The sequence below is a fragment of the Pollicipes pollicipes genome, unplaced genomic scaffold (assembly GCF_011947565.3).
Source record: "Pollicipes pollicipes isolate AB1234 unplaced genomic scaffold, Ppol_2.1 Scaffold_4881;HRSCAF=5763_pilon_pilon_pilon, whole genome shotgun sequence".
Taxonomy (NCBI): domain Eukaryota; kingdom Metazoa; phylum Arthropoda; class Thecostraca; order Pollicipedomorpha; family Pollicipedidae; genus Pollicipes; species Pollicipes pollicipes.
This window is the reverse complement of record NW_023596576.1, coordinates 35,650,447-35,673,888: the sequence shown is the minus strand read 5'-3', so window position 1 is coordinate 35,673,888 and position 23,442 is coordinate 35,650,447. Positions and strand designations below refer to the sequence as shown.

The 23,442-nt window shown below is 45.1% G+C and overlaps 1 protein-coding gene across 1 annotated transcript; it reads left to right on the top strand.

The window, feature by feature from the left end:
* Positions 1-906: 906 nt before the first annotated feature.
* LOC119100305 (uncharacterized) lies at positions 907-21,897 on the top strand. Its single transcript, XM_037223411.1, has 3 exons — positions 907-1,259; positions 7,037-7,205; positions 21,538-21,897. The coding sequence occupies exons 1-3, from the start codon at positions 907-909 to the stop codon at positions 21,895-21,897; spliced, it is 882 nt and encodes a 293-aa protein (XP_037079306.1).
* The last annotated feature ends 1,545 nt before the right edge of the window (positions 21,898-23,442 follow it).

Below are 23,442 nucleotides of genomic sequence, written 5' to 3'. Positions count from 1 at the left end.
TTTACAACTATGCTAGGTTAAAAAATGCTGTGGATTTAGCACGAAACTGATGTCTTATCGAGAAATACAAAGAATCCCAACTGTATATCTTCATTCACAATGAGAAAAACATGGTATTTAAAAGCATATGCGGTTGTAATAGTGTCACGATGCGTCACGATGAGCTGTTTCATGTCATCAGGAGATCCAGTCCCAATCAGCAGCTTGAAGGAGCTTTTCCACTCTTGGAGATATTAAGGCAACCTTCATATATGATACACAAAGCTCGCCAGTAATTTTTCGCAAGCTTTTAGATGGAAATGCCTGCCAAATGTAGCAATTTTTCCAGCAATTGTCTCTCTCATCTAGCAATTGTCTGAAAAGCTGTGTTACCTATGGCGTAAAGCGGTCCATAATCTCGGCATTTGCCATTGTATCCCTTCTTCCCTTTATCCTGTACTCGTCGGGATGACGATGAAAGTAGGTTTTCATGTGTGTGACTATGATGTCATACGTATCTGGATGAAATTCCTCTAGGCGTTCTTCTGGGTACTAGACTCTACAAGTTCACGTGCATCAAGCTCAGAAATAAACGGATTTGAACTGTTAAACCAGATAGTGCCATAGTTGTAAACCGCAGAGAATCATCATAAATTAAGGCTGCGGTACCAACTGACTTCCCTATGATAAGAAGCGGCAAGGTGAACCCATGGGACTTTGCAAGTCCCAAGTTCAGGGCAGGGTGCAGGCGCCAGTCATGAATAGGTCGGATGCCCTATAGGTCATCACATATAGGTTGGTGCGGCCCCGTCCGAGCGCCTAGCACCTACCGTGCAGCGATGTCCCTGTACGAGCTAGGCGTCGACGAATGGACCCCCCAGGCGCTCGCAGTCTGGAACCACCGTTATCCATTGTCTTTTGGTCTGCATGCATCACGATAAACACAGTTGGTTAAGTGGCCGGGGCGTTTGCTTCGCTGCCAACGCCCCGGCCGGCTTCCGCTCGCACGACGACGGTCTCAGCACCAAATTCGACGGCAAAATGCCCGTCTTTCCTATTAAGGGCTCGTTTAGTTACGTGGACCTCAATGGTGTGAAACAGACGGTCGACTACGTTGTGGACGAGTCTGGCTACCGCGTGTCTGGCACCAACCTGCCGGCGTCTGCCGTCACCGACGTGAAGGCGCTCGCCAAGACTACTGCTACCAAGAGTGGCTACCGCAAGAAACGCAGCGCTCTGCCGATCAGCGATACCCCTGAGGGAGCCGCCGCCAAGGCTGAGCGCGCTCAACGCAGCCGCTCTCGGTGTCTACCCTCAGACGTACGCTGCCTCCGTCGCTTCCGCCACGTCCCAGGGCACGTACGGCCCGGAGGGCGTTTCTTACCCGTACAGCTCCATTCACCCGAGCCCCATCCCATACTTTCGCCTTTTTTAAAAGGCTAGAAAAGAAAGAAAAACAAGAAAACAAAGAAACAGAAAGTGCTCTGAGCCTGCTCACCTGCGATCAAATGCTGACTTTTCATCTCTGACTGGCTTCCAAACGTTCTGTTTGTGTTGATATGCCGTTACACCGGAAACCTGTCATGTTTGGTGTATTGTCCCAGCATGGTACCAGGGACGTATTTCCAGCTTACCGAGCTTGGTTGGTACAAGGAACATAAACATGTGGATCGTATTGCGCGTAATACAAAACATGCTTGAAGGCGGTGGTATGGCTGTATTCAATGGAAAGGTGGAGAACGCATGCATCCTATTTTTTCACCTTTCCATGCAGTTCACAACCACGCCTTTTTGAACACTTAAAGTCCTCTTGTTTTCAAGCTAGACGTCCGCGAACTTCTGCAGACTATTTAGACAGACTACTTCGAGGTTACTCAGACATCCACAATGCCATGGAAATATCACGCAAATGACACGACCCCCTTGGTCATGCAGTGCTCAAGGTCAATACGAATATGATTATGCAATTGTTCGGGTCTAGCGTATATCAGCACAATTCGTGCATCAACGGGCAGCAGTTGGCGTTTAACCATTGCGATGTGTTGAGTGCAGGCTTCGACCACCAATCACTTTTGAGCTACGTGATACGGGAATTTTCCCAGTGGTGGGAGTTGTCATTGAAAGAAGACTGGGATCGAAGAACGTAGCAGTTGCGCCATAACTGGATATGCAAATGCAAGAAGGCGTTGCAAAATCCAGGACGAATATAAAACGTTACGAGAAAGGGCTGAAACACAAGCACATAACGATAGTCGGGCTCAGACGGTGCACAACAGCAAAAATCCGCGCCTTTTAACGTAATCAAAGGATGCCCTATGAATCAACATATTTGGTTACTGCTTGTTTGTGGAGAGCAGGCTTCTTCACTTAAATCTGAACCATTAACTACAAGTGAGCTGGTTTTATCGTATCTGATGCTCGCCTCAAAATCTTCAACAGTGGAACATTGTATTTAACTGCTCTGTTTGTGTTCAGTTATCGTTGAACCGAAAACCTGCCGTGGTTGGTGCATTCTCTCAGCTTGATGCCACAGTAGGCAATGTCCGTTTCCTGGACATTATTTTGGCTGGCATAAGGGACGAAAGGTGTGGACCATGCTTGACGTAATACAAAATGTGCTTGGCAGCAGTGGTATGTTTGTTAACACCAGAAGGGGCGGGGGGGGGGGGCGGTTGCATTCCAATTTTCTTGTAAGGACGTTGCGCCCCCTCCATTTTTGGTCGTAAGCATGCACATTTCTGTTGTTTTTTTTCACTCAGAAAGCCATCTTCGCGTTAGGCTGTCCGCCAGATTCCAGTTTGACTGCCCAATCTCGTGTGTGGAGAACCGATGCACAATCCAGGGTTGTCTTCATGTCGCGAAGTTTTTCAGCTTTCAGCTCTCCTTCCTAACGAGGAATGCTTGGGATTACCCCCATGGCGTTTTGGGCACAGCACCTGAAACGGTGGGCCCCGCGCTCCGATGACGCCGGTAGCTCCCTCTGCGGTAGCTAGGACCGGTGGCTCCCTCTGTGGAAGTGCCAACATCGCCGTATGCGTTACACAGCTGGCGACCGCTTCATCTGTGCCGGCAACAAAGCCAGCGGTTTTCCCCGCGGCAGAGCTAACGGCTACTTCCGTGGCTATGGGGAAGTTGCCCATGGTAGTTACAGGGGCTTCTTTCGTGGCAGGGAGAGCGAGATCTTCGGTGGCCGCGACAATAGACTCTCCAGCAGCAGCATCAACGGGTTCCTTCACGGTACTTGGGCCGGATTCTCCGTGGCAGCGCCTCCGTGTGTGCCAAATTGGTTTCAAGGCATTTTAATCATAAGCTGGATGTATACAATTGTTATGTTGCTTTATAAAAAAGGGGTTTCTGAAATAGAGTGTATTCACACCAAGCTGCAAGAAATGCTCCTGCTGATGGTTTTGCCAGAAAAGGTTGCCAACTTTGCCTAGCTGAGATAACCTGAACAGCATAAACAGTGTGGTAACATTTGTAGCATATGTATTTAAACTATCAGATGTAGCTGTTTCATAAGAAAATGATATTAAAACAACTAATGATCACACGAACTGCATTGACTACCAGTTTTTGATCATCCATGACAACTTGAGTGATGCGCAGCATCTGTCATTATTACTGCTCAAGTGATGTCTATTTATGATCCTAAACTTACTGATAACGAATGTGTTCAGATTCAGAGTTTGGATGGAGAGCGGCATGAAACAGAACACATTTTAGGTGAGACATTAGTGCTTGTTTTTAACATCGAAGCTGTTTATGAAGTCATGACTCACAATTATTCCAAGCCAAGAATACTGGTTTCTTCAAGTTGAAGCCGGAAAAAACCTTTTAAATTCACATGTGCTTACAAATACCATGTTTTGTCATTGTTAATGAATGTACATAGTTGGCATACTTATGTATTTTTTTCCGAGTGCATTTTAAGATATTATTACATATTTCCGACCGTATTTGTTGCTGAAAAGAGTTGGAATCAAAAACAATTTCAAACAACGTTGCTGCTTCAAATATTTAGCGGACAAAGGCTGTCCTATATTTTCCGAGCCGTTGGTGCCGAGTGGAAAGCTGAGATCGCAATGTCTATAACACATCTGCAGGACAAAAAGGTATTCCAGTTAAGTTTCCACCACTGACGTCATATTGGGAGCATTTCGTAGCAAATCGCTTCCCTATGGCCAGACACGGCAAGGACAGCTCTGGGTGGAAATATCTGAGACAGAGTCCCGTATTTGTATCTGAGGCGGCTCACACCGAATCGACGACAACATTCTGCGGTCTTAAAAGCATCACAACATTGTAGCACTGCCAGCAGAGCTTTCCACTAACAGACTCAACACTCAGCGGTTTGCATAAGGGGATGGTGGCCCTTCTCCGACCTTGGGGGACGGGGAAACGAGGGCAATCACCGACCGCCGTAATGCAGCCGACTAAACCTCCCCGCAACATGCGAGTGTTACCTCCAGCCACGGGTGTGGTTCCCAGTTAGAACGGCGCCCAGCCAGTATAAAGCTGGCCGGTACCGGTCGACAAGCATCACAGCCCCCAGCACGTTCAGCCATGAAAATCCTGGTGAGTCCTCCGCTTGCGTTGCTTGCTACCGATATGCATCACGATAAGCTGTTTCATTTCATCAGGATATCCAGTCCCAATCAACAGCTTAAGGAACTTTTCCACGCTTGGAAATATTGAGGCAACCCTCATGCATGATATACAAAGCACGCTAGTAATTGTTTGCTTGCTTTTGAATACTGCTGAAGGAATCTGACTGCCGAAAACTTAAATTCAACTGACTGCTTACGACGGAGTCAATGCGAGAGTTTCCGCGTCAGAGTGATCGCTGTAGCGGACGGCGAAACTCACTTGTAGTGGTTTGACGTGCCGCAAGGCGACAGTGTTGATCCATTAGTGTGAATTGAACATTCGAGAGTTCTTTGTGTGTGATTTGTTTTCTTTTTCTCGTGGTGTTGTAGACAATTTTTTTCCTTTTTGTGACAGTGTCGTTGCTTTTTCAGTTGCGTTTTCGATTACGTCGCAATTCCCGGATTATTTTCCAGTTCAGTTCCATTAGTTTCAAAGTCCAAGGCAGACTGCACGCGCCAGTCATGAATAAGTCGGATGCCTCCTTATGCGGCGCCCGTCCGAGCGTCTAGCAAATACCGCACAGGGAGGTCCCGGGCTAAGCCTCGGCGGGTAGACTCCCCAGGCGCGTGTAGTTTTGCCCCACCGTTTTCCACTGTCTTTTATTCTGCATGCGTCATCCCGAACACGAGTGGTTAAATGACCATATCTTCAACATAAGACAACACTGCCAATGCGGTGAAGTTTTCACGTGACTTTACATGGCGTACATGTCCAACTAAAATTTGCATCGGTGTTGCGATTTTGCATAATTTTAATGTATGTGTGTCATGGAATTTAATGTATGTGTCATGGAACGTTTTTATGGCGTCAGATTCACTGCGAGTGTTGCCTCGTCAGAGTTGCCGCTGTAGCGGACGGCGAGACTCACTTGTGCTTTGACATATTGCACGGTGGCAGTGTTGATCTATGAATATCAACTGAATCTACGAGCGTTATGTGTGTGTGAATTGGCTGTTTCTCGTGGTTTTGTTGCATTTTTTCGTGATAGTATTTTTGTTGCTGCAGTTGCGTTTTCGCTTACGGCGCCATTCCCGGGTGATTTCTGCCTTTTGCCTGCCACATCAAGCAATTGTCCGAATAGCTGTGTTATCCATGGTGTCAAGCGGTCCGTGATCGCGGCATTTGCCATTTCATCCCTTCTTCCCTTTATCCTGCACTCGTCGGCATGACAATAACAAAACAGGTTTTCACGTGATGTGACTATGATGGCATACGTATCGGGATGAAATCCATGTATTCGTTCTTTTGGGTACTAGGCAGGAAAAGTTTGCGTGCCTCAGCCTCAGAAATAACAGGATTTGAAGTCTTGAAGCAGACAGGGTCATAGTTGTAAAGTGCTGAGAATCATCATGAATTAAGCATTCGGTAGCAAGTGACTTCCCTATGGTTAAATGCAGAAGGCGACCCCGTGGGATTTTACGACCCCATGGGACTTATGCAAGTCCCTAGTCCAGGGCAGGCTAAACGCACCAGCCATGAATAGGCCAAATATCCCGTTATGCGCCCCTGTTCGAGCGCCTAGCACATACCGCGCAGAGCGGTCCCTGCGCGACTTAAGCCTCGGCGAATAGACTCCCATGTTCGTTTAGTGTTGCCCCACCGTTATCCATTGTCCTTCATCCTGCATGCATCAGAATAGACACGAATGATAAAATGGTCATCTGTTCACCATATGTACAGCATAGCCAATGTAACGAGGTTTTCACCTGACCACTTTGATGGCATACGTGCCTGAGTAAAATTCCTATAGGTGTTGCGATATTCACGAGGCTCCACAAGTTCAAGTGCATCGAGCTCACGAAGAAAAGGGTTTAAAGTCTTAAGCCGGACATGGCTGTGCCTGTAAACTTCAGACAATGGTCATGAAGATGGGTATCTCGGTTCAAAACCCCATACAAATGTGATACAGTCCCTTTAACGGAAGGAATTCAGAGTTTCAAAAATGTTTCTCTAAAGTCACTGCTTTGTTGCAACAACGCAACCATGATGTGTTCGCAGGGTTCCATCAGTTCCAAGATGTTAAAAACGGCGTGAACATGAATGAATGCCTTTTTGCCATATAAATGTTTTAAAAATATTGCGATTTCATCTTTCTACTGGGCACCAATGGCTAGGTAAATATATGGCCGGCTTTGTGCACTAATTATTGTTAGCAGCAACGTTCTTTGGAACTGCTTTTCTTCTTCCAGCTCTTTTCAACAATAACTATTGTGTTGACTGTCTTTTTCAGATGGTAGTGTGCGCCGTCCTTGCCGTTGCGGCTGCCCAACACGCCCTGCCCTACAGCGGCCAGGCCTACTCGGTACAACCGGACGCCTCCAGATACTCAACCAACTTGGCCGTCTCCAAATACTCTTCTGCCGCCTATAACGGCTTCGCTGCCAACGCCCCGGCCGGTGTCCACCCCCAGGTCAACGGTGTCAGCAGCCCAATTCTACGGTAAAATCCCCGTCTTTCCTATCGTCGGCTCGTTTAGTTACGCCGACCTCAATGGTGTGAAACAGACAGTGGACTATGTTGTGGACGAGTTTGGGTACCACGTGTCTGGCACCAACCTGCCGGCGGCTGCCGTCACCGACGTGAAGAGGCCCGCGGACGCTGCTGCTACCAACAGTGGCTATCACAAGTAACGCAGCGCTCTGCCAATCGGCGATACCCCTGAGGTGGCTTCCGCCATGGCTGAGCACGCCGCCTGTACAACGCAGCCGCTCTCGGTGCCTACCCTCGGACGTACGCTGCCTCCAGCGCTCCCGTCACGTTCCAGTGCACGTGCGGCCCGGAGGGCGTTTCTTACACGTACAACTCTATTTACTCGAACCCCCTCCCTTACCTTTGGATGTTTTGGTAAATGCGTTGAGCCGCTCACCTGCAATCAAATGCTGATTTTTCATCTCTGACTCGCTCCCAAACGCTCTGTTTTTGTTCATATGCCGTTCCATCGGAAACCTGTCATATTTGGTGTTTGTCTAGGCTTGATGCCAGGATAGGTACTTGCAGGTTAATGAGCTTCGTTGGTACGGGGAACATAAAGAAGTGGATCCGCTTCGACGTAATACAAAAGATGCTTGGAAGCGGTGGTATGGCTGTATTCAGTTAAGGGGTGGCGAACACATGCATCCTAATTTTTTACCATTCCATGCAGTTCATAGCTGCGCCTTTTTGACGACTTAAAGTCGTCTTGTTTTTAAGCTTGACGTCCGTGAACTCCTGAAGACTATGGCATCAACGGACAGCAGTTGGCCTTCAACCATTTTAGTAATAATAATAAATAGTGAGTAAATATCAAATACAATAATAAATAGAGTAATGAAATTTAATAAAAACAAACCTGGGTGTAAGTTTCGAGTACGAATCAATTTTGCGCTACGTGATACGAGGATTCGTGCAGTGGTAAGTGCTATGATTGAGAAAAGACTAGGATCGAAGAACGTGGGAGTAGCGCCATAACCAGATATGTAAATGGAAGCAAATAGTACGAAGTCCTGGACGAATATAAAACACAACGAGAAAGGGCTAAAACGCAAGCGCAGGGACAATCTTTGGGCCCAGCAAGCGCGCTACAGCAAACATCTGCGCCTCTCGACGTACTCAAGCGATGTCGTTTTGATGAGCGTAATTGATAATTACTGATGGTTTGTCGAGAACAGTATTTTCCACTGAAATCTTAACCATTAGTTACAAGTGAGCTGATTTTATAGAGAGCTAGAATCGATTTTAAACTAGGATGGGAGTGAAAATTTCCTTCGCACAAAGAGCGTGCGGCGGTGAAAAAATCAAGTCACAAAAGGTTGAACTTATGATCTTGTGACTGATGGTTTAGCAAACAAATACATGTAAATCAAGTTGGCATGGACGCAATATCATAAACTTAACAAAACTGTTCTTTAACATCGTAGGTTATTGAAGTGGAACAGAATACATTAAAGCATCGTAATTTCATGACAGGGTAATGGGCATAACAAATTATTAACGCCAAAAATTTGATGCTGCACTTCGCAGTTCCCTTCCCCAGCACTTTTAACACAAATCAAAGGAAAGTAATTCGATAACAAAAAAACAATAGAAAATTCAGCAAGCATAAAACACTAAAAAACAACAACCTTGGACGCCTCCACGTCAGCCAATCGCCAAGTCAAACACTATAGACATACGTTTGGCTTCTGTTCAGATGGGGTGAGGGAAAGTAACTATTTTATAACTGTTTCTTACAAAATACCAATACTTCTTCCATGCGTTTGTAATAAAAACATGATAAAGCTAAGTTTTGGCTGGTTTCAACTTGCACTTTTTTGAGTTTATTTGTGTATGCTTCCTGACGTCAGAAAATTTGACAACACAAATCAAAACGGTTAAAATAACTTTGAACAGCTTATTTTGATTGCCATGGTTAACCCATGTAACGGGCAATGAGTATGCTCCACAAAACAATCTCTCTTCTCCAAAAGTAACATAGCTTGCAGATGACGATGCCAGTATCGCTGCTTGCCTTTTCAGCTGCAGCAAAGGCATTTATTTAGGCTTGCTTATTCATAGTTCATGACAAGGTTTGAGATGTTGGCTTCACATTTTAAATGGGATGGTCTGACTATTTGTTACGTACTAATATTAAACTCAATTAAAATTGCTATGCAGATTAGACTATCCGTGTTAAAAATATTGTGCATATATACCGTAGAGTCATTTGCCAGTAAGCAAGCGATAACTATAGACAACATCTGGTTGAAGCAGCCGTGAGGGACCACCTCAAGGAATTTGGGGTAAATAATCAAGGATATAGAACAACATAAGCCCAACGCATGCCTTGTGGCATCATAAGTTGTATGATAAAAAAACTCGATGGATTAAATCAGAAAATGGCTAGCTCTGGTTATCAACCATGTGTTAAAAGCAGATAAGGCCAGCAATTACTTGAACCACTGGTGCCTTACTGGCTTTTTCGTGCTCCCCCAAAACAAAGTCAGTACCTTTTGCATGATCCGCTGGCAGACAGTCATCCCACCCACACCCCAAATACAAATATCAATCATGCCCACCAACCTACGAGATTAAAATGCGAAACAAGTACGAGGTGTGCATGATAAACATCTCCAGAGGGCAGAATTTCGCCATCAAGCACTTCTGCATTAGCTGCGTTAGGTCTGCACCAAGGCTCTATGTGGCAGCATTAGAATAGCTTTGTCAGGTAGCCTGGTGAGTTCGACACTCGAAAGGCCTAGATTTGTCGTTATTGAGCACCACCATGAACCGAGAGAAAGGTTAACCGAGGGTTTAACAGGCCCAAAATGGCGTTAAACTCAAGTTCCGTGCTTCCCACTGTCTCCTTCGTTGTCTCGTTATGCTGTTGTACAGCACAAACAGTGTGGTAGCAATATTTGTAACATATTCATTCAAACTAACAGAGGTTACACTTTGATAAGAAAATGGTTTTCAAGCAATTACTGATTATACCATGAGCACTAATTAGCAGATACTTTTACCAGCCATGAGAAATTAAGAAATATCCTGCATCTGCCGCTATTCCGACTAAAATTATATCTATCACCCAAAACACGATAATGCCGACGGTGTTCAACTGCAGGGATTTGGATGGAGAGCGGCACGAAAAGGTAAGCGTTTTATATAACTTATCATCGTTTGTTTTAACAAGCAAACTTATTTATGGAGTCATGAGTCATAATTACTCTATGCTACAAATATTGATGCCATCGAGCTGCAGCGTGAAAATGCTGGTGGAAACCAAATGTGCTAAAAAGTAATATATTTCCCCATTTTCAATGAAGAGAGTATATGTATATATATATATATATATATATATATATATATATATATATATATATATATATATATATATATATATATCTATCTATCTATCTATCTATCTATCTATCTATCTATATATATATCTAGATATAGATATAGATATATATATATATATATATATATATATATATATATATATATATATATATATATATATATATAGATAGATAGATAGATAGATAGATAGATAGGGAGAGAGAAGAGAGAAGAGAGAGAGAGAGAGAGAGAGAGAGAGAGAGAGAGAGAGAGAGAGAGAGAGAGAGAGAGAGAGAGAGAGAGAGAGAGAGAGAGAGAGAGAGAGAGAGAGAGAGAGAGAAGAGAGAGAGAGAGAGAGAGAGAGAGAGAGAGAGAGAGAGAGAGAGAGAGAGAGAGATGAGAGAGAGAGAAGAGAGAGAGAGAGAGAGAGAGAGAGAGAGGGAGAGAGAGAGAGAGAGAGAGAGAGAGAGAGAGAGAGAGAGAGAGAGGAGAGAGGGAGAGAGAGAGAGAGAGAGAGAGAGATATATATATATATATATATATATATATATATATATATATATATATATATATATATAGATATATATATATATATGCAATTGGGATATCTTGTTTTCGAGGTAATATATCAATTTCCTGTCTAAACTAACCACCTTTTTGTAAGAGAATAACTGTAAAGCGCACAATCTCAAAGAAGTCACAACTGTTTGCAATTGTGCAATGTTATGCCAAGTTCACATCAGGCCTGATTACTACTCGTCAACAGCCTGCACCGTAGCAGTTGAGTTTCCAGGTATCATGACCTGTGCCTGTATTTTCCCTGTTCTGATATCAAACTGATATGACAAGTGGGTTATTAGCATGGAAAATGCACACAAAGACAAAACAGCACTTTTCTTAAATAACAGAAGCCCAAGGGAGAGAGAATGGCAGGAACCCACCACAATCCTACAATCTGACACTAAAGCTTTTAGGAAGTTCGGCGGGAGGAGTTTGGGTTATTTTTTACCGTTTCTTTTTGCGCATCGCCATAGGGCTGAAAATTAAATGCGCCAATGGTGGCTGCTTTTACATGTCCCCTCTAATTAGTACCGCCCCTACCTGTTCAGATTTTGATTTAGACAAACTCAATTCCAGTCCGGCCACTGCTACCTTTATCTGCAGGCATGGATTTGTATATTTCTTGTAGGCGTTCCAAAGAATTTACAACCCATTTGAACTGATGTAAATAAACGAAATGCCTTGCAATAATATGGACAACTTTTAGCGCCTCTGATAATCTCAAGAGACCACTGTGCGCATTCATCCATGAGAACTACCCTCATAAAGGCGACGATGAAGCCTGAGGGAGCTCATTGGTGTTTTTACGGTAATAGCGTCAGGAGATGTCCCGTTATATGTAGTCATTGGGCGCCTCATTCAGTTGACACATATATTTGGTTTGCCCACTTGCATACATTCTAGCACTGTTCTATTGCCTCGCATTTCAACAGGGGAGGATCCCTTACATCAGCGGCCAATGCGGTTCTTGCTCCTTAGATAACGAGGACTCGGGGTCTAGAACTGTTCGTGTTGCTTTTTTCGCTAGTCAGTTCTCCAAAAGAATAACGTTTCGAGGCGAGCATGAGTGGACGATTCTTATTTTCCCCTTCTTTCGGTCCACTGCATTCATCGTTTCTACGATCTTTTTCGCCTTCAGGGCAAGGAGTCCCGTGATTTGAACACAATGAGGCACATTGCTGTTGCTGGTCTAGGGCTGAAGGGCCATTTTGTTCCCTTTCAAAGTGCGTTCCGGCTGCTGTTCTGGCGGCACAGAGCCATTTGTCGATCCGGAGACACTTCAAAAGGATGCATCATACCATAAACATGTGCTCCCACAGCTGCACTCCATAAGAATAATCAAGGCTATGTAAAGTGACGGAATGAAGTCTGCTTCTAAAGGAACCTTGGGTTTCCCCTCAATAACCACGCTCGCCTTTTATGGCAGGATAAAATGCTGACTTACTACATAAACCAGTTGTATCTAGCAGGTTTGAGACAGATCGCTGGTGGAGTAGGCAAATCGGACGCATGTTTAAGGTACAACAAAAGGAAGTTTAACGCAAAGAATATCTTAAATTTGGGGTGGGGGTGGTAAACTTTTTGTTGAACGTATGCAGGTGAGCAAACCAAATACCGGCACCAACTAAGTAAGGCATTTAATGACTGCAAATGTCCCTATGTCTGCGATCACTGTAAGCGTGAAAACGCTAACTACGTCTTTCGTACTTTATCGTGGTTTTGATGAAGGTAGTTGTTGCGGATGGATGCACATAGTGATCCCTTGAAATCATAAAAGGCGTTGAAAGCTATCATATCATTTAAAAGCATCTCATTCGCCCTCCTCCGCCATTTTGATTTAGCATTTCATATCGATTTGCAGACACGAGCAGATAGATTGAGCTGTGCAAATCTCGTCTGTAATACTACAGAGACAGCACTAGAAGTAAGTGGATGAAATAGGGGTGGTGATGGAGACGGCGGCTGTGTTTCGTGGGCGTCTCCTCGGTACCAAACGATGGTCAATGGTAACAGTATCACATGGTCAACGGTGACTTCGATAACCTTCAGTTGCGTTGCAAAGATGTGTATGCTTGCTCTAAATTAATATGAAATATTACACGCCAATTCAACCCACGAGACAACATGCATATACCATACATGACACAGCCCCACGGACTTACGTGACAGACGGGGCCAGTGTTCTATTTTGTTGTTTTTTATTTGTGAGCGGCTCGTTGATGCAACCTTAAGCTTACACTAATTTTGATAGGCCGCTGCCGTATTACAATGATATTCCTGCTCAAAACTAACTTGGACTGTTCCACGCAAATTCAACCAGACGGAGACCCCAAATATATCTTATATAATAGCCGGGAGGGACGAGGCGAGCTTCCGGCGCCCACGACAACCGCGTCTGGGGATCCAGTGGCGATATAGGCCCGATAACCACTAACGTCATATTAGCAGCATTCGGTAGCAAATTACTTCCCTATGGCTAGACACCGCAAGGAAAACCCGGGACGCGACCATCTGCGACAGCGTCCGGCGGCTCGCACTATGCCGGCGCTAGCCTTCTACGATCTTAAAAGCATCTACAACATTGCAGCATTGCCAGCAGAGCTTTCCAGCAACGGGCTCATCACGCATTGGTTTGCATGGTGGGATAGGGCCTTTCTCCGATCTTGGGGGACGGGTAAACGAGGGGTATCACCGACCGCCGTGACGCAGCCGACTAAACCTTCCCCAGCATGCAAGTGTTACCACTGGCCCCGGGCGTGGCTCAACAGTTAGGACGGCCTCCAGCCGGCATAAAGCTGGCCGGTACCGAACCACAAGAAACACAGGCAGTGTCCTAGAATTGCCGGCTTTGAGTGTAAAGGAACACCCTACAAGGAGGATTTTCCACTCATTTTCGTCATATTTGATATGAATTTCACGCCTGCCTGACAATGGCTAATCGCACATGCCAAGCCCCTCTTCCCCTTTCTCAGGTTTTGAGATGTCATCCAAAACCGAGCTCACTTGAAACCACCAAGCTTAACGAGTCTCCACGGAACCTGGACCCCTATGGCTATGTCCCGCCTCACCTAGATCTGAATCATGTCTATGTATGCACAGAGCAAGGGCACCAAGTACCTCCGAGCCCAACAACCCAAGCGACTCCAGCTGCTTGGAGGCATTAAGTTTGTTTTATTTACGAAATGCATCCCAATCGGCAGCTAATTGCCAAATGCAAGGTTTTCACGCATCCCCTTTTTGGTCTCACCGCCACGCCACGAAAGCAAAGCCTGGTGCAAACACCAGCAAGGCTTGGTAGAGAATTTTACTGCACATATTTTCTCTATCCCTAGGAAACTTGACCTATAAATTGCATCACTACCGAAATGCAGGATTCAAAAATTCAACAACTGTCTTCTAAATTAAATTTAAAAGCTGATTATCACCATTTGAGCATTCATGTTAACAGATTTCAAGTCAAAGCCGCTGATGACAAAATCCTGCCAGAAAAGCACCGATCTTTATAGTTATTGAACCACTTTTGTCTTTCTTGGTATCATACGAATATCATGCCCCTTTATTCTTCCTTTCTTCTCGATTGCCTTTAGAAGTACCATCTCTTGCTTAAAATGTTGACGAATTTCTCTGCACGATGCTCCAACTGCACACTTGTACGTTTTTCATATATAACTTGGAATAATTCGCCAGCCGCCCAAGCGTGTTTGATCTGCACCCAAGAGTGAACAATTCACAGGGAACAAAGGAGACAACTGAAAGCACGGAACTTATTTTTACCGCGATTTTTGCGCTGTTAAACCCTCGGTTAACCGTTTTATTGGTTCATGGCGGTGCTCAATAATGACAAATCTAAGCCTTTCGAGTGTGGAACTCCTCACGCTACCTGACGAGGCTGTTCTAATGCCGCCATATAGAGCTTCGGTACAGATCTAAAGCAGCTAATACATAAGTGTTTGATGGCGAAATTCTGCCCTCTGGAAATGTTTATCATGCACACCTCGTACTTGTTTCACATTTTAATCACGTAGGCTGGTGGGCATGATCCATATATATATATATATATACACACACACACACACACACATATATATATATATATATATATATATATATATATATATATATATATATATATATATATGAGGGGGGGGGGGGTGAGTGGGATGACTCTGTCTGCCATCAGATGCAAGAGGATGTTACTTTGTTTTGGGGAGCAGGAAAAAGCCAGTAAGTCTCAGGTGGTTCAAGTAATTGCTTACCTTACCTACTTTTCACACTTGATTGGAAACAAAAGTTCGGCATTTTCTACTAAAAAATAGTGTTCAAGATAATTACTAATTAAAAAATTAATGTTAAAAATGTGTGTAATGTTAGTGTAAATAAAATTATGTGTTCGCCACTTAAGTGATGTCCATTTACGATCCTAAACCTATTGATATCCAATGTGCTCAGAATCAGAGTTTTGGATGGAGAGCGGCATGAAACAGGACACATTTCACGTGAGGTTTTAGTGCTTGTTTTAAACATCGAAGCTTTTTATGAAGTTACGACTCACAATTATTCCAAGCCAAAAACACCGGTTTCTTCATGTTGAACCCGAAAAGAGCTATTAACTTCAAATGTGCTTATAAATACCTTTTTTTCTCATTGGTAATGAATGTATACAGTTGGGATACTCATATACTTATTTCCGGGCGTATTTAAATATCGTATTATATATTTTAGGCTATATTTGTTGCTGAAAAGAGTTGAAATAAAAGACAATTCCAAACAACGTTTGCTGCTTCAATTATTTAGCAGACAAAGGCTATCCTATATTTTACGGGCCCTTGGAACCGAGTGGAAAGATGAGACCGAAATGATTATAAAACATCTGCAGGACAAAAAGGTATTCCAGTTAAGTTGAGATGTTTTGAGCCTCTTGGAACTGATATCACCCTTCGCAAATGTAATGGTTGCGTTGTTGCAACGAAGCAGTGACTATGGAGAAACATTTTTGAAAATTAAAATCACTTCCGTCAAAGGGACTGTACCACATTCGTATCGGACTTTGAACTGAGATTCCCATTTGCATGATCATTCTGTGAAGTTTAATGGCACAGCCATGTCCGGTTTAAGACTTTAAATCCTCTTGTTTCTTAGCTTGATGCACGTGAACTTGTCGAGCCTGGCAAACATCGGAATACCTATAGAAATTCTACCCAGGCATGTATGTCATCATAGTAGTCAGGTGAAAACCTCGTTACATTGGCTATGTTGTACTTATGATGAAGATATGGCCTCTTAACCATCTGTGTTTAGGGTGATGCATGCAGACCAAAAGACAGTGGATAACGGTGGGGCCAGACGACAAGCGCCTGGGGTCTATTTGTCGACGCTCAGCTCGTACAAGGAGCTCGCTCGTGTGCCACGGAAAAATACATTACAAATGGTATGGGGTGACGTCAAGAAATAAAATTAATTGAAATGGAATGATTCATTTGAGCATTTCTAACAATTTTAAGGGACCAATGTGTGGATCCATAGGCAAGAACTACTTTCGCAAAGTCCACCATGATTCATGAAGCAGCTGGTTCGTGTTTTCACGCTTATGGCGTCTGAACGCATAGCGAAATCTGCACTCAAAGAATGCCTAACTTATCTGATGCCAATACTTGGTTTGCCTGCATGCATACCTTCGGGCAGTGTTGTATTGTCCTGCATTCGGAGAGGGGATCATCCCTTATATCAGCGGCGATTGCTGTTTTTACTCCTTCGATTGCGAGCGCGCAGGGTCTAAAACTTTGTTATACTGTTTCTTTTAACGTGCCATTCTGGAGACACGGGAGTCTCTGTTTCTTCAACCCTGTTCGCCGTTTATAATAGGATAACATGCTGCCATTTACGACACGAAGCAATTGTATCCAGTGCGGCTGGAGGAGGGTCGCTGGTGACCTAGATAAATCGGCATGCATAGTTAATGTGGTGCAAAAGCAGGTTTAATACAACTTACATCTGAATACGGGTGGGAGACATTTAAGACTGCTGAACCCCCGCTTTCACCTTGAAAAGTGGGGCCCTGCTCTTTACCCGATGTGCGTGGGCATGCTCATATTCAATGACCTCCAAGATACCTCAACTTTTAGCTAGTGTGGAGTTGCCATTTGCCCACGAAATCCATTGATGGCAAGGGAGATTGCGGTAATCGCTTTCAATGGCACGGTGTGAATATCAGAGCATGGCTCATCTTGTCGCGGGCGATGTTAATGGTCATTTGGGTGAGTGAGACTCTTGTTGCGGGCATAATGCGAGATTCTGCTGAATGAAGGCAAAGCATGAGTGCTGCCAGTGTTTGAAAGGTGAGATGCTCACTGCATGGCTAGGCGGTTGTGGACCATTTCTGCATAAACGCTTGTCTTGCTACAGGACACAATTCCTTCAGGAACTCAAATTTTTAAATAGCTGGACGTTGGTAGAGTTGGATGAGCGAAGCTCCCTATCCCCTTTTCGCCAACATTCGATTTCACCACCTCTAATCTGATATGTCACGTTGACCTGCATACATAAGCAGGCAGATAGAGCTGTGCAAAGCTGGTCTAAAATGCTACAAAAGCAACACATATATTACTAGCAGCAAATGGATGGAAAAGGGATGGGGTTGGCCACGGCGGCCTGTTTTTCGTGAGCATCTTATTGGCGTCAAACAAAGTCAACGGTGATGTTGGTAGCTTCTGTTAACTTACAAACATTTGTATGCTTGACCAACACTGATTTAAACATTCCACAATTAAACCCTCAGGACGGCATACATACACCACATATGACCCAACCCCAGCGACTTACGCGGCGGATAAGGCCAGTTTCCCTTTTGTTGTTATTCTATATGTGAGCGTCTCGTTTGTGCAAAATTAATCCTACCGAGAGTTGCGTAGGCTGCTGTTTTATTACAGACCTTTGTATTCTTGCTGAAAATAAACTTGAACTACTCCATCCAAATTCAACCAGCCGGGTACCCCATATATGTCCTATATAACACACGGGACGGACGAGGCAAGTGTACGGCGCTGAGAAGAGCCGTGATCGGTGGCCTTATAATAATACAGGCCAGACGATCACTGACGTCATGTTGAGAGCAAATGCAATTTTCGTAGCAAATGGCTTCCCTATGGCCAGACACGGCAAGGAAAATCCTGGGTGCAACTATCTGAGACAGTGTCCCGTATTTGTGTATGAGGCGGCTCGCACCACACCGACGATAACATTCTACGGTCTTAAAAGCATCACAACATTGTAGCACTGCCAGCAGAGCTTTCCAGTAACGGACCCATCACTCAGCAAATTGCATGAGGGGACGGGGCCTTTCCCCGACCTTGGGGGACGGGAAAACGAGGGCAATCACCGACCACCGTGGCGCGGCCGACTAAACCTCTCCGCAACATGCGAGTGTTACCCGCTGGCCACGGGAGTGGTTCCCAGTTAGAGCAGCCCCCAGTTGGTATAACGTTGGCAGGTGCCGGTCCACAAGCATCACAGATCCCAGCGAGTTCAGCCATGAAAATCCTGGTGAGTCCTCCGCTTGCGATGCTTGCTGACGATATGCACCACGATAAGCTGTTTCATTTCACCAGGAGATCCAGTCCCAATCAGCAGCATCAAGGAACTTTCCACACTTGGAAATATCAAGGCAACCCTCATACATGATATACAAAGTTCGCTAGTAATTGTTCGCATGCTTTTAAATACTGCTGACAGAATCTTTGTTGCTATTCATTGCTGATTTCGGGCGCGTCGACTGCAGCGGTCATTTTGCGCCAATGCTGAAAGAATCTGACATCTGAAAACTTAAATGCAACTGACTGCTGGAGACGACAGAGTCAATGCGAGAGTTGCCGCGTCGGAGTGATCGCTGTAGCGGAAGGCGAAACTCACTTGTAGTGCTTTGACGTGCCGCAATGCGACAGTGTTGATCCATTAGTGTTAATTGAACATACGAGCGTCGTATGCGTGCGATATGGTTTTTTCTCGTCGTGTTGTTGACAGTTGTTTTCTTTTTTGTGACAGTGTCGTTGCTTTTGCAGTTGCGTCTTCGATTACGTCGGCATTCTCGGATTATTTTTCTCAGCGCTGTGTCCATATCGCCTAGCAGGTGTTCGAATAGCTGTGTTACCTATGGCATAAAGCGGTGCGTGATCGCGACATTTGTTACTGCATCCCTTCTTTCTTTTAGCCTCCGTCCCTCGTAATGCGTTATGCGTCATGGTTGTAAACTGCAGAGAGTGATAATGAATTAAGCATTAGTTAGCATGCGACTTCCCTATGGTTAGATGCGGCAAGGCAACCCTTTGAGGCCTTGCGAGTTCCGAGTCCAAGGCAGGCTGCACGCGCCAGTCACAAATAGGTCGGTGCCCCCTTATGCGGCACCCGTCCGATAGTCTAACAAATACCGCACAGTGAGGTCCCCGGCTAAGCCTCGGCGGATAGACCCCCAGGCGCGTGTAGTCTTGGCCCACCGTTTTCCATTGCCCTTTATTTTGCATGCATCACCACAAGCACGAATGGTTAAATGACCATATCTTCAACATACGACAACACAGCCAATGCAGTGAGGTTTTAACGTAACCTTTCTATAGTGGCGTACATGTCTAAGTAAAAATGCTATCGGTGTTCCGATTTTGCATGCTTTTAAATGCAAATGCCTGCTGAATACAGCAATTTTGCTATATGATGATTTTGATCACACCATCGCTTCATTGTGTCATACAAAGTTTTTATGACGTCAGATTCACAGCGAGTGCTGCCACGTCAGAGTTGCCGCTGTAGCGGACGGCGATGACACAATTGTAGTGCTTTTACAAACTGCACAGGGGCAGTGTTGATCCATGGGTGTCAACTGAACCTACGTGCGTTAAGTGTGTGTGGTTTGGCCGTTTCTCGTGGTTTTGTTGCATTTTTTCGTGATAGTTTTCTTGTTTTTGCAGTTGCGTTTTCGATTACGGCACCATTCCTGGGTTATTTCTGCCTTTTGTCTGCCTCATTTAGCAATTGCCCGAATAGCTGTATTATCCATGATGTCAAGCGGTCCGTGATCGCGACATTCGCCTTTGCATGCTTTCTTCCCTTTATCCTGCACTCGTCGGCATGGCAATGCCAAAATAGGTTTTCGCGTGATGTGACTATGATGGCATACGTATCTGGATGAAATCCCTGTATTCGTTCTTTTGGGTACTAGACTGCACAAGTGCACGTGCGTGTTCACGTGCGCACAAGCGCACAAGTTCACGTGCCTCAGGCTCAGAAACAAGAGGATTTGAAATCTTGAAACGGACAGCGTCATGGTTCTAAAGTGGCGAGAATCATCATGAATTAACCATTCGGTAGCAAGTAACCTCCCTGTGGTTAAATTCGGAAGGGGACCCCATGAAACTTTGCAAGTCCGAAGCACAGGGCAGGCTAAACGCACCAGCCATGACTAGGTAAAATATCCTGTTATGCGGCCACCGTTCGAGCGCCTGGCACATGCCGCTCAGAAGGGTCCCTGTGCGACTTACGCCTCTAGGCTGCACAAGGTCACGTGCCTCAGGCTCAGAAACAAGGGGATTTGAAGTCTTGAACCAGACAGGGTCATAGTTCTAAAATGCAGCAAATAATCATGAATTAAGCATTCGGTAGCAAGTGACTTGCTTATGCTAAAAAGCTGCAAGGCGACTCCATGGGACTTTGGAAGCCGCAAGTACAAGGCAGGCTGCAAGCGCCAGTCATGAATAGGTCGGATGCCCTATAGGTCATTATATATGGGTCGGTGTGGCCCCTTCCGAGCGCCTAGCACATATCGCGCAGCGGAATCCCTGTACGAGCTAGGCGTCGACGAATAGACCCCCAGGCGCTTGTAGTCTGGAACCACCGTTATCCATTGTCTTTTGGTCTACATGCATTACCACAAACACAGTTGGTTAAATGGCGATATCTTCACCATAAGTACAGCATGGCCAATGTAATGAGGTTTTCACCTGACTCCTACGATGACATACATGCCTGGGTAAAACTACTATAGGTATTCCGATGTTTACTAGGCGCTACAAGTTCACGTGCATCAAGCTAAGAAACAAGATTACTTTAAAGTCTTAAACCGGACATGGCGGTGCCTATAAACTTCAGGGAAGGATCATGAAGATGGGAATCTCAGTTCAAAACCCCATACAAATGCGAAGCAGTCTCTTTAACGGAAGTGATTTCGAATTTCAAAAAAAATAACTGTTTCTTCATAGTCACTGCTTCATGGCAACAACGCAACCATTACATATCCGCAGGGTGACATACCAAGAGCTTAAAAAGACATGTTAGCGTAACTGGGATGCCTTTTTGTCTTGCACATGTTTTATAAATATTGCGATCTCAACTTTCCACTCGGGACCAATGGCTCGGTAGATGTATGACAGGCTTCGTCTACTAATTATTTTAAGCAGCAACGTTCTTTGAAGCAGCCTTTCTTCTTCCAGCTCTTTTCAACAACAAATATTGTGTTGACTCTGTCCTTTTCAGATGGCAGTGTGCGCTGTCCTGACCGTTGCGTCTGCCCAGTACGTCCTGCCCTACAGCGGCCAGACCCACTCGGTACAACCGGACGCCTCCAGATACTCGACCAACTTGGCCGCGTCCAAGTACGCTTTTGCCGCCTATAACGACTTCGCTGCCAACGCCCCGGCCGGTGTCCACCCCCAGGTCGACGGTGTCAGCACCCAATTCGACGGTGAAATTCCCGTCTTTCCTATCGTTGGCTCGTTTAGTTACGCCGACCTCAATGGTGTGAAACAGACGGTCGACTATGTTGTGGACGAGTTTGGCTGCCATGTGTCTGGCACCAACCTGCCGGCGGCTGCCGCCACCGGCGTGAAGAGGCCCACCGACGCTGGTGCTACCAACAGTGGCTACCGCAAATAACGCAGCGCTCTGCCAATCGACGATATCCCTTAGGTGGCTGCCGCTAAGGTTGAGCATGCACGCCTGTACAACGCAGCCGCTCTTGGTGTCTACCCTCAGACGTGCGCTGCCTCCGGCGCTCCCGTCACGTTCCAGGGCACGTACGGCCCGGAGGGCGTTTCTCACTCGTACAGCTCAATTTACCCAAACCGCCTCCCTCACCTTCGCCTGTTTTAGTATGTGCTCTGAGCCTGCTTACTTGCGATCAAACGCTGACTTTTCATTTCTGACTCGCTCTCAAGCGTTCTGTTTGTGTTCATATGCCGTTACACCTGAAACTTGTCATGTTTGGTGTATTGTTTCAGCTTGGTGCCAGGGTACGTATTTACAACTTACCGAGCTTGGTTGGTACGAGGAACATTAGGTGTGGATTGTGTTCGACGTAATACAAAATATGCTTGAAAGCGGCGGTATAGCTGTATTCAATGAAACGGTGACAAACACATGGATCCTATTTTTTCACCATTCCATGCAGTTCACAGTCACGGCTTTTTAAACACTTAAAGTCCTCTCGCTTTTCAGCTTCACGTTCGCGAACTTCTGGAAACTTTTTTGGACAGACTACTTCGAGGTGGATCAGACATCCACGATGCTATAGAAACATCACGCAAATGACGCCACCGCGTTGGCTGTGTAGTGCTCTAGGTCAGTGCGAATATAATTATAAAATTGTTGGGGTTTGGCATAAATCAGCACGATTCGTGGCATCAACGGACAGCAGTTGGCCTTACGAAGTCCAGGACGAATATAAAACACTACGAGAAAGGGCTGAAACGCAAGCGTAGGACAATCTTCGGGCTCAGCAAGCGCGCAACAGTGAACATCTGTGCCTCTCGACGTACTCAGACGATGCCGTATTCATGAGCATATTTGATAGCAGCATTTTCCACTGAGCTCTAAACCAGTAGTTACAAGCGAGCTGATTTTACAGGGAGCTAGAATCGCTTTTGAATTAGGGTGGGAGTGAAACATTCCGTCGGAAAAAGACCGTGCGGGAGTAAAAAAATCAATTCACGAAAGATGGAACTTATGCCCTCGTGACTATTGCTTCAGCAAACAAAGACATCTGTGTTAAGTTGGCATGGACGTAATATCAGAAACCTCACAAAACTGTTTTGTTTTTTAACATCTTAGGCAATGTATGTGAAACAGAATACATTAAACCATCGTAATTTCATGACAGTGTAACGAGCATAAAACATTATTAGCACGAATAATTTGATGCTGCACTTTGCGGGTCCCTTCCACAGCGCTGTTTACACTTCCTTTTAACAAAGCAAAGGAATTCAATGACAAAATAACAACAGAAAATTCAGCAGGCACAAAACACTAAAAAAAACAAAAAACACAACGATGGACTCCTACACATCAGGCCAAGTCAAACACTATAGACATAAGTCTGGCTTCTGTTAAGATGGGGTCAGGGAAAACAAAGCATTTTGTCACTGTTTCTTACAAAATACCAATGCTTATTTTCATGAAAGCAGCCTAACTATGCCAACCTAA

What these genes read in the sequence shown, in the direction of transcription:
- LOC119100305 (XM_037223411.1), top strand. Translation starts at nt 907, where the DNA reads ATGCATCACGATAAACACAGTTGGTTAAGTGGCCGGGGCGTTTGCTTC. An exon ending in GGAGCCGCCGCCAAGGCTGA is followed by an intron (nt 1,260 to 7,036) that starts GCGCGCTCAACG and finishes GTCCACCCCCAG; the next exon opens with GTCAACGGTGTCAGCAGCCC. An exon ending in CGGCGGCTGCCGTCACCGAC is followed by an intron (nt 7,206 to 21,537) that starts GTGAAGAGGCCC and finishes GCGTCTGCCCAG; the next exon opens with TACGTCCTGCCCTACAGCGG.